Raw genomic sequence first — 12020 nt, 5'->3', positions numbered from 1 at the left:
TACGTACCTATTCTCCCAAATGCATCAAGTGCAGTCTGTATGATCTTCTCACCTGCTTCCACAGAATCTACAGCAAAACACAAGGCACATTTTATACAACCTGAGATGCTTTTCTCAATTAACACACTGACTGCTTAAGGCTCCTTAGTACTACCTCATGAACACCAGTACGCTTTCACCTGAGCAGTCTGGGAACAATTCTCTTAGTTCTCTGTTAGTATGATCGATCATTTAAAACCATGGGGGGGGGGAAAAAAAAAAAAAAAAAAGATTACCTTTCTTCAACTTATTTTCCCTGTTTGTAGCAGTAATGTTCTAAATGATTTTGCATGTAAAATGCTGTTGCATGCACATAAAGTACCTGCTATAAAATTAAGTCATACCTGAAGTGCTCACAGGCAAACAAGCATACACTTCAAAAAATATTTGCTATTTGTTTCTGCCCCTGTGGAAACCTCTTTGATTTTTTTTTTTTTTTTGCCTTATTAAAATGTTGCATCTTACTTGCAGTGTTTACGTTCATTCCTATTTTCCTCATTTGGATTTATTTTCTAGTCTTTATAAAATGCCTTTTTGGCATTCACCGTTTTTCACAGCACTATGTAGTTAGGGTAGCAGCCACTAGCCCTTCCTTTGACTTTCTTAATGTGTGGACTACATTATATTTGAACTTCCAAGATGATATTTTTAAACAACTCTCCCTGCTTCATTAAAACTTATCTTTTGTAAGTGCTTTTACTTCATTTTAAATGATCTCATTTTATCATTATAAACTTGAATGCTACTGCAGTAGCTTTCTTAATATCCTCCCTCCAGTGATTACATCAAATTAAAGTGTGCTGTGATCACAATAAGAAATGGCCCCACCACCATTCTCCTTACACCAGAACCTGCAATATACCAAGAACAAGGTCGAAATTAGTTCCAGGACCACCAGCTCCTCCAAGAAGATGACATCTGTAGCACCTAGAAACTTTATCTTTCAATCTCAACCTGATCAATGGCATTTTGGTAAATGTCGCGCGCTCACGGACTGACAACCTTTCAGAAAAGGGGGTCTAGATCTGCAACTATTGCAGTTAGAGACCTCAAATTTTGGGAAACTTCGTTTAACACCTGACTCGCGCAACAGATAAAACTTGAACAAAATTGGAGAACATGATGGTGGGAACTTTTTTTTAATTTTAGACCACTTGGCATGGAATGACCCATGTGGTAAAAGTTCACTCAAAATTAAAGGTTCTAGACTTCAAAAAAAAAAAACCCACTAACTTTGTTCAGATGGAGGGGGGGGATTATCTCAAGCAGTTGTCTGAATAAGAACTTCTGGAAGAAGTAGGAAAGCAGTGGGCAAAACTGGAAGATGCTATTTTAAGGGATAACAAACCTTTTTAGTAAGGAAAGTAAAAGTAAAGAAAAGAAAGTCACTTTGGGTCTCAAAAGTAGCAGCTAAAAAAGGTAAGGAAAAAGAGGGGGGGGGGGCGACAAGACTTTTTTTTTTTAAAGATACAGTGGAACCCCATTATAACGCAATGTTTAGGATCCATAAGATATCATCATGTTAAATGCGGAGTCCTGTTATATCGGGGTCCATGGAAAATGAAACCCAATGAAGCAAAAATCCATCTGTTAGAAAACAATCACACAGCTGAACATGTGTGTGTATATATATATATATATATATATATATATATATATATATATATATATGCGCAACATTATTGAAACATATAGTTGCTAAAGGGTCCACTTGTGGTAGATTTCAGAAAGGCACTTGGAGCAGACAAAGCCGTGTTTAAAAACAGTCCACCTGTGGTTGATTTCAGAACGGCACAAACAGAGCCAACCCTGGTATAGCTAAACAGTACCAGGAACATTTGGGGGGCACGGGTGATCTCCACCCCAGCATAGCTAGACATTAGCTGGAATGGGTTTCAAGCAGGAAAGGGAGGTACGTTACACCGTAGCATAGTTAGTCATTGGTTGAAATGGTTTCAAGCAAGAAAAGGGGTGTGGGCTCCACCGCAGCGTAGCTACACATTGGATGGAGAGAAAATGTAAGTTTTAAAAAAGGGAGCTAAGATATGATCACATTATAAGCGGATTCGCGTTATAGTGGGGTGCGTAATAATGGGGCTTCACTGTATGTCAATGAAAGGAGGAAGAGCAAAAATGGCATTGTGAGACTCAAAGGTGAAGGGGGAATATGTAGAAGCTGATAAAGATAAAGTGGAATTACTTTTTAAATTATTCAGTATTTTAATGAGAACTCATGACGGAATATCTGAATTTATGTAACAACAAACATATCAAATATACTTCCAAACCAACGTAAGTGTACAGTAGATTTGTGTATTAGAACCCGTCCCCTCCCTTCTTCCCAACCTTACTGAAGAAAAATAAGATGCATGATGTATCTCCTATGAAAGACATGACTGATCAATGCCCGTGAGCTCCTCAAACTACCTTCCCTGAGCACCTCCACATGCTACCTCCAAGACACAATCTCAAAAGCATCTATGACCTCCCCCCCCCCCCCCCCCAAAAAAAAAACAGAAGCAACATAATCGGTCATAAATCATAATAAATCAGACATATGATAAATTTATAATGGCACCCCAGCCCATTTAATATCAAAAAGATCCTTCTGAGCTGTGAGAGCAGCAGACATCTTTTCATACAATTTCCACACATATCTGGTGCCACCTGGTGAGCACTGGTTCCTCCAGTTCTCGTCATCTCCTTGCAAACGTTATTCTGGAAGGCAACAATAAAGATGCAACCAGTTTCTCCTTAAGAGAACCCGAGGGTGCATATAGTTAGCAAACCTAACAGACATCTCTCTGGATCTAATTGTCATACCACAGTGCTCCACCGTCACTGTCTTCCAAACTTGGGACAATAAATTTTTACTTTTTGGGCACTCCCACCATAACTGTTCATAGTTCCCCACAGTTTCTGCAACACACATGAGCTGCAGTGCTTTCACATGATTGAGAGGGAACTTTAGCTGGATACCAATATAGTCGCAATACTAGCATATACTGCAATTGTTGATAATTTGTAACCATGGAACATCTGGAAATGAATTCATAAATACATACCCAACTATCTGAGTTTAATGATTTACTCAGCAAAGTTTCCCATGCTAGTTGGTGAGGCCTAGTCAGTGGAACCCAGATCCCTTTGTCCCAATGTCCCGTTTACCCGCTACTTCAAATATGGATAAAGGGGCACAGCAAGGTACTCACATCCATCTGCATCCAATGTTTCTTAAGAGGTTAATCATAATAATCTTTTAGTGCTACAAGTACTGCTGCCCTAGGTAAACCCATTCCATCATCTTGTTTGGGAAGAGACAACTATCAAACTTATCTTAACACATTGCTCCTCCCATATAACTTGCCAAATTAAAGTAACCCATTTTTTAAATTGTCGCCTTGGAATATCAACGGGGAGTTGAATAGAATTTTTTTCCTTTTTTTTTTAAACGGAGAAGTATCATCATTTTATCAACAGCAACACTGCCTCCCCACGTTAAAGTCAAGTACTTCCATGATTCCAATAGTGCTTTAATAGATTGGGTTAAGGGAAGAATAATTTTAATTTAACATAAGTCTTACAACCAGATCCAAGATAATGACTCCCAAGTAACAAAATCCTTTTTTATTAAATTGAAAATGGAAATTTGGAAGCTCTGTTTCCAGATTTACATGGAAAAGAAAAGCTTCTGTTTTATCTTTGTTAATTTTGTAGCCTGAGTGACAAATAGATCAATTTCATCCAACAGTGGGGTCATAGATGTTTTTGGATTCCTGACAAAGACCAATGTGTGATCACAATAAAGCAGCACGTTATGTTCCATCTGTCTGGCTAGAATAGGTTCAATGAACTTACTTTGACGTATACTGAGCCAGAGGCTCAATTGCCAGAGCAACAGAAGCAGTGTCTTACTTCTCTTCCCAGTTGAAAAGGTTCAAAATTTACACCATTTACCATTATTTGACTTGAGGGAGCAGCTTACAGAGCCTGCATCCACTTCCCAAAGTTACCCCCAGACCAGTTTTTTTCTAAGATTCTAAACAAAAAGCCCCACTCTACTTGATTCTGAACAAAAACCCTATCAAATGCTTTTTCCGCATCAATAGCAACACATAGTGCCTTGATTTTGTCTCACTGAATTTTGTCTATAAGGTTAACTGCTCTTCAGATATTATCTCCCAACACCCTCTCCTTCAACAAGAATCGGATTGATCCCAGTGTACAATTTTTGGAAGCAAAAACTCCAGTCATGCAGCCCATATTTTAGCAAACATTTTCATATCAGTTTGAGCAGGGACTGTCTTTCTTCTGTGTTTGTACAGCGCTGCGTACACTTTGTAGCGCTCTAGAAATGTTAAATAGTAGTAGTAGTAGTATAGCTAGCATATTTGATGGGATCTTTTCCTGGCTTTGGAAGAATAACAACTTGTGCCGATACATACTTTTAGGGAGGAACTCCAATAAACCTCCCTTAAACAAGCAAAGCAAAAAAAAGAGGTCAATTCATTTAGTCTCCTATAAAATTCAGCGGGGAACCCATCCTCTCCAGCTGCTTTCCCCACTTTAAGCTCTTTGATAGCTGCTAAAACCTACTATACTTAGATTTCTCTATTTAGCCATTGTTGCTCATGCTCTGCTACAGAAGGAAGCCCTACTTTATCTAGATAACTGGCAATAGCTTGCTGAGGAGAATCACATTCAGCAGCATATAAAGAGGTATAAAATCTACCAAATTACGCCGCTATTTTCAGGTTAATAACCAATAAATGCCCCAAGGAATTCTGTCTCATCCACTTAAGACCTTATTTTTTATTAAACTGCCAAGCAAGGAGTTATCCCGGTTTGTTAACATGCTCCAAAATCTCACGTTTAGTGCCTGCCAACAAATAGTCCATTTATTGAGTTTTTAATAAATCTAAGGCTCCCTGCTTTGTACACAGCTTTTGATAGCTGATAGCAACTCTCTTCTGTTTATGAGTAGTTTGTAAGGCTGTTAATAAGGCTGTCTTTTGGTTTTCTTCAACTGTGCCCCTTTTTGAATTAACAGGCCCCTGATATTCGCTTTCCAGGCATCCTATATAGTACTCAAGGAGATGTCCCCCATATCATTTATAGCCAAATATTTTACCCATTCCTTTTGGAGCCAGGTCTGTATCTGCTTCTCAACCAGCAATTGGGTATTAGCCCTACATGCCTCAGTTCTTTTGCTCCTCACTACCTGCCCAGATACCTAAAACCATTGCATGATTTGAGTGTACTATCAAGTGTATCTCCACCTGCCGCCAACCCTCTACTTGAGAGGTTCTACCAAAAAGATAATATATTCTAGAGTAAGTGTTATTTGGTGTTGAGAAGAAGGTATAGTCTATACCCATTTAGTTCTGCTCTCCACAAATCAGTTCAATTCCACTGCTTGAGCACAGAACACAGACTTTTACTGTTTTGACTGTTCTCCCTTTTCTTGGCAGTGGTAGAAGTCAACCCCCTCAATATACAATTGCAGTCCCTTCCAACTAGAAACAGGCCCCTATCAGAGGAGATCAGGTCTTTGAACAGGGATTCAAAAAACAGCTTCTTTGGCCCACTGGGAGCATACCACTTGAGAACTGTTAGTTCCAGATCATTTATCCTACCTTGAACCCAGATCATCCGCCCTTCCTCATCCCACTTACTATCATAAGAGCACAAATGGTAACAATTTCTGTATTAAAATAGCCACCCCCTTTTTCTTAGATCCCCTGGAGAAGTAGAAACACCTCTTCCCATCCTCCTCTTTTCAATTTCTCAGTTTCTTATGGGCTGATTTTGGCCTCTGGAAGAAAAGCTATTATTTACTCGCTCATCTCTAAGTTGTTTCAGAATTTGTTTTCTCTTAATTGGGCTATTTACTACTACTACTTAACATTTCTAGAGCGCTACTAGGGTTACGCAGCGCTGTACAATAGGCCACTAACGTTCCAAGTGACCACTTTAAACCACTGACCAGGCATTAGGAAGCATGCAAAAGTTCAAACATTCCCCGTATCTTCACCCTATATCTACAAGCAGGTACGAACACGTCATGTATCCAGACCCATGTATATACAATACATTGTATGTTCCTTTTATATACCTTACAAAAAAAAAAAAAAGATTAATCCTCATTCTTCTCCAACCATACCTGAACCACCCTAATCCCTCCTACATTTTCACCCAAATGCCCTCCCTCCACCCCATTTACTTCCTGAATATATATTCCTAATTCCTAATGAAGGATGTAGCAAGCAATCAAATTTTCCCTCCTTCTCCCCCCCCCCCCCCCCCCCCCCAGGATATCCAGTATCCCCTTCAATTGAAGAACCAAATCCCATCAGCAATCAAAATCATAGCTGTACCTTAACATATTAGAGAAACCCAGTTATAGCTACAACCTTATATCAAAAGAGAACCATACTGTGGTTTAGCATCAAAGCTCAGAGAGTCCTCACAAACCCCAGCACCCAAAGATAGAAGAAGAGAAACCAAGGACTCACATCTCAGAGTCCACTGTATAGGCATACCGTCTGTTCTGGAGAGAAAAACAGGTCTACAGGGTCCAATAACTGCATTACACCACTGAAATTCCCTTTGGGGTATACTCCTCTACATTTCCTAAGCCCCGAGACAATATCTGAAGAACCAGATATTCATATTTTCAATTAGATCCATTAATCCACACCAGGCCTGTTCTGAGAGGATTCCCGATCTGGAGAAACTGAGGGGACCTCTCCCAGGCTTCCTCCAAGAAGATTATACTTGTTGAACAGGCTCTGACTGCCCAATAGAATTCAAAATAGCCTGAGGAACCAGCCCCCCAAACCTCATGGGGGCCTTTTGTCTCTGGAGAAAAGGCAATTTTTCCTTATGTGATCAATAAGCAGCACTCGTTTCTTTTGGATTATTCCAAGAGGGCCCAGATGCAGGTCTCACACCATTAGCAGCTGAATGACCCTTCTTGAGTGCATTCAAGACAGACAATTTCCTTGGGTGTTGTGAAAATTCTGCATTCCATTTACTGTTAACACCACTTTGGAAATGTACCAGAGACCTACCTGAAAGCTTCTGTCCTGAAGCTCCTTTTTGAAGGAGCACAGCTCTTTTCTTTTATGGACAGCTTCCAAACTTAAATCCAGGAACACTCTAATATATGCACTGTCAAATGCAAAGGATTTCTCTTGACGTGCTTGCCGGAGTATATGCTCAGTATCCTGAAATCAGAGTAGTTTAACCACAAACAAGGAGGCAGGTGTATATCTGGTTTTGACCACAGCTCTCTGTGTACCTTCTCAATTTCGAAAGAAGTGTTGGAAGAAACTCCTGGGAAGCATGCCATCAGGAATTGATGTATATAGGTACATAAGAATAGCCATACTGGGTCAGACCAATGGTCCATCTAGTTCAGTATCCTGCTTCCAACAGTGGCTAATCCAGATCATAAGTACTTGGCAGAAACCCAATTAGTAGCAATATTCCTTGCTACCAATCCCGAGGCAAACAGTGGCTTCCCCAATGTCCATCTCAATAACAGACTATGAACTTTTCCTCCAGGAACTTGCCCAAACCTTTTTTTAAACCCAGATACGCTAACAGCTGTTACCACATCCTCCGGCAGTGAGTTCCAGAGCTTAACTATTCTTTGAGTGAAAATATTTCCTATTTGTTTTTAAAAGTATTTCCATGTAATTTCATTAAGTGTCCCCTGGACTTCGTGTTTTTTAAAAGAGCGAAAAATCGATTCACTTCTACCTGTTCTACACCATGCAGGATTTTATAGACTTCAATCATATCCCCCCGCCCCCGCAGTCTCTTTTCCAAGCTGAAGAGCCCTAACCTCTTTAGCCTTTCCTCATATGGGGTGATGATCCTTCGCGTCCCTCAGGAATCCCCACTATGCGGATGTTTGATCTATGCTTCCTATTTTCCTGATCTTCAATTTTATCTTGTAAAGTTTCTAACCATTGTTGTATCTGGAGATTTTCCTTGCAGTTGCCTTCTAAATTCTCTTCCAAGTCCATTAACTGTGCCTCCACCATGTCCAGGCATCCTGTAGTTACTTCAAACTTCTCCTCCAGCTTGGTAACTACCAAAGCTGCAATTTCCTCCCGGATTTTTTTCTTGTAGCACCAGTTGCCACATATCATTGGTTCCAACTCTGATAAAGCAACCAAATCCAAAGGGGGTGAAAGTTTTGAGGAGGGCAAGAGTTTCTACCCTATCCCCGGGCTCATAGGTTTTTGAATTTTAGACGTCTTGGCTGCATACATATCTTTTATAGAGGATGAGGTCTTAGCTTTAAGCGGCTTTGGCATAGCAGTCCCTCTTGTATACAGTATTGCAACTGAGCAAAAAAAAAAAAAAAAAAAAAGAGGCAGTAAAGGACAGTAGGGCTCCAGAACCTTCCTTCATACACCCCAAAGCTCTTGAATAGTCCAAACAGCAGCACCTACCATTGCTACACAAAATCAACAAGGAGAACAGATCTCACTGAGAAATCAGAGCACTCTAAAAGTGCACAGCCAGTAGGTCACTATGATTCAGGGTCTATAACTCGCCCCCTCAATGCTTTGTGTAGGCCATTACGACCAGGCCACAGTTCCTCCACAGTCAGCAAAACTGAGCTGTACTCTCCAACTGAACACAGGGCCACCCAATACAAACTTCCTCCTGATCAGGTACTAAGTGAATTGCAGGATACTTCACCAAATCCACTTGCAGAAAATTTGAGTGACCGAGGAAGGCCTCTTCCCGCACTCACTGCTGTCCTTCGCTCAAATCCCGAAACCCATACTGTACTTTCACCTGCGTCAGGACAGCCATTCGGATCTTTCAAGAGTTGCTCCCGCTATGCCTCCGAAGCACAGTTTGCAGCTGAAATCGCACCCACACATAGCAGCCATTATTTGGTACTTTTAAGTTCAACTTCAAAGTATAGTCCATCACCTGGTCCTCCCCCCCTTCAAAGTATAGTCCATCACCTGGTCCCCCTGGGGGGTAATTCAAGAGTCATCTTGCCTTGTGGTTCCACTGGAAGTCCAAGATGGAATATTTCTGTTCTGTGTTCACAGCTGAAATGCTGGGAGCAGGATCGCAGAAGACAAACAAATAGGAAGAAGGTATGGTAGACCCTGAATAATTTCCTCTTCTTCCACTGCTCACTTGCTTGGGTGTGGGGTTCCACAAGGTTCTATTCTTTCTCCTCTACTCTTCAACCTTTTTCTCAGTCCATTCGCAACCCTTATTCAAACTTCAGGGGTGTTTTTCCATTTCTATGTGGATGACATCCTGTTGATTTATCCCACTAACCCATTTTCCCCAACTATTCAACCACTTCAGGACTGCCTTACCCTTAATTTCTGACTGGCTTTGCTCTCACAGATTAGTTTTAAACAAAGACAAGACAGTAACATGCTGGTTCACTGGTGGCATCCCTCCACCTTCTTTACCCTTAACACTTCTTTCAGGTCATGCTCTATCCCCCGTAACCTCTTTCCACTATCTTGGTGTCACTCTAGACTCTCAGTTAACTTTCTCTCAAGACGTTTCTGGTGCGTGTTCAACAGGTTTCCTTATTCTTCGCCAACTTCGTCCAGTTCGGAGATACTTTGACTATGACACTTTTCATGCTTTGATTCTAACCCTCTTTATTACTAGACTTGACTATTGTAACATTGTATACCTAGGCTGTTCACGTTTACTCCTTAAGAAAGTTGACACTTCAGAACACTGCTATCACATTACCTCATCATGCTCAAAAATACGACCATGTTACTCCACTCTAAGAAATTATTTTCAAGATACTCGCTCTTGCTTTCAAAGCTTATAGCGTGAGTCATCCTTCTTATTTAGCTAACCTTACTGTCCCTTACTCCCCTGCATGTCTCCTTCGACTGTTAAATGACCACCGGTTATGTCTCCCCAGTCTCCGTTTCACTCAATTGGAATCTACTTTGTATAAGGCTTTCTTTTTTGAAGACCCATGTCTATGGAATTCTATGCTACTCTCTCTGTGCAGAACAGTCATTTTAAAAATTCAAAAACAGCTCTCAAAGCCTGGTTGTTTCACCGAGCATTTAGCACAACCTTTCCTATCTCACATCTTGTTTCCTGCAATATCCTCCCCCTTCTCCCTTTCCATGATTGCATATTGGATCTTTGTATGAGCGTTTGTGTTGTTTCTATCCTATAAATTTATTGGAGTTCTTTTCTATTTTCTTGTTCTTTTGGTTTTAGACTTATATACCACTATGATCTGTGAGTTAGCTAATGGGGGTATAACAAAAGTAAAAAACTATAAACTATATAAACTATAAAATCAATATTAATGCACACTAAGGCACAACTGTGGGTGTAACACAATTTTTTCCAGTCAAACTTGTAACAGCTGCTATGCAAGATACTGACAATGAGGTTCCAAGTCATACATCACCATATGATCATGTGATCTCATCTGACTAGTCAGGATACTACAAGTGACAGCTGTCCCATAAAAGATTTTAAAGCATGTTACACGTGCCTACAGTGACCAAAAAGCATAGTAAAATCATTCAAAGCACTCCCTGGATTGCTCTAGAATCAAGAGACTAGAACTTTACACAGAAAATGAAACATGCTCCTTTCTAATCCTGCTTTCCTTTATGTTCAACAGACTTACTCATTACTCTGTGACTCACAATGTTAGGATTACAACAGACAGCACAGAATAAGTTAGAATGCTGTTTGCAATCCCTCAACTGAAAACGTTCCGACCTATTAAAAGCTGGTCACTTTGTTATCTCACGTAACGTTGGGGACAGAATAACATACCATAGTTGGCCACTGCTTTTCCTCCTTTTGCTCTTATTTCTTCCACCACTTTGTCAGCAGCTGATGAGCTTTTGCCATCTCCCTTGATGTCGACTCCAAGATCATTCACTGTGTAAAAAAAAAAAAAATCCTCAACATTTGGTGACTTACAAAATTTTCAAGCCCATGACACCAGCCAACATGTTCAGAGACCCCCCTGTTTACTAAGTCATGCAAGCGGCTGCAGGTGTGCTAATGCTGACACAGGAATGGGCTGTGTCGGCATTGCCGTGCGGCTTAGTAAATAGTGGGGAGAATGTTTAAATTGGGAAGTATTACCAACCCAAGAAATGAACCGGAAAGAAGTTCAGAGTAACTGAACTGTTTTAGCTAAGTATCAATTTTGAAATTCCAAGCAGCACACTGTTATCCAAATATGTCCCTTAACTACAGCTGTCCAGGGATAACCTGAAGTTATCTGGACAAGGCCAGGGCTTCTCCCTTATACGGTACACAGGCCCTGCCCAGTGTTTCCCAGTTGGCAACACCCGGAGGCAGAAGACAGCAAGCAACGATCCTGCCTCCTTCAAGATACAGGGGCCAGGAGGAGATAGGCCTGAGGTAAGTGGCAATCCCGTTAGACTACCACAGATTTTATAGGGACTTAGTGGGGGCAGGGAGGGGCTGCAAGAGTGGGAGATTGGGGTCCACTAGACCACCAGGGATTTTTGTTTGTTTTGGGGTTTTTTTTACATGAGGGGTAGTTGAGAGGGGTACCAGATGTCTACTAGACCACCAGGGCATTTTTGTAATGTTTGGGGGAAAAGGGGGAAGGGGTCAAGTTGCATCAGGTGGGGGGGGGGGGGGGGGAGTTGGATTTTTAACCTGGGTCTGGGCAGGATGGTAGGGTTGGAGGGAGAAAAGGGGTGCCAACAGTCACCTCACCTCTCAAATCAGCCCTTCTATGCTGCCTCAGATCTGGCACAAAATTTCTTATACTGAATACGGCCAAGAACCTTTTTTTTTTTATTTTTTTGAGCATAGCTACAGGGCAATTAATGACCACATTTAAATGTGTTTAAATGCAGTCTGCGGTAACGGTTTCAGTGGCCACACTGAAACCATTTGAACATTCAAAGCACAACAACATATGCACAAACCCAGAATTACCTGCATGT

The 12020-nt window shown here is 41.0% G+C and overlaps 1 protein-coding gene across 1 annotated transcript in view; it reads right to left on the bottom strand.

Moving 5' to 3' along the window:
• Window positions 1-12020, bottom strand: part of LOC115463218 (peroxisomal multifunctional enzyme type 2-like) — a gene marked incomplete at its 5' end in the record, with an annotated part of 177107 nt that overhangs the window by 148730 nt on the left and 16357 nt on the right. The window contains 2 exon segments of the mRNA XM_030193530.1: window positions 8-67; window positions 10864-10971. Of these exon segments, the coding sequence (XP_030049390.1) occupies window positions 8-67; window positions 10864-10971 (168 nt within the window).

This window comes from Microcaecilia unicolor, chromosome 2 (assembly GCF_901765095.1).
Source record: "Microcaecilia unicolor chromosome 2, aMicUni1.1, whole genome shotgun sequence".
NCBI classification, from domain to species: domain Eukaryota; kingdom Metazoa; phylum Chordata; class Amphibia; order Gymnophiona; family Siphonopidae; genus Microcaecilia; species Microcaecilia unicolor.
This window is presented reverse-complemented; position numbering and strand designations above follow the sequence as displayed.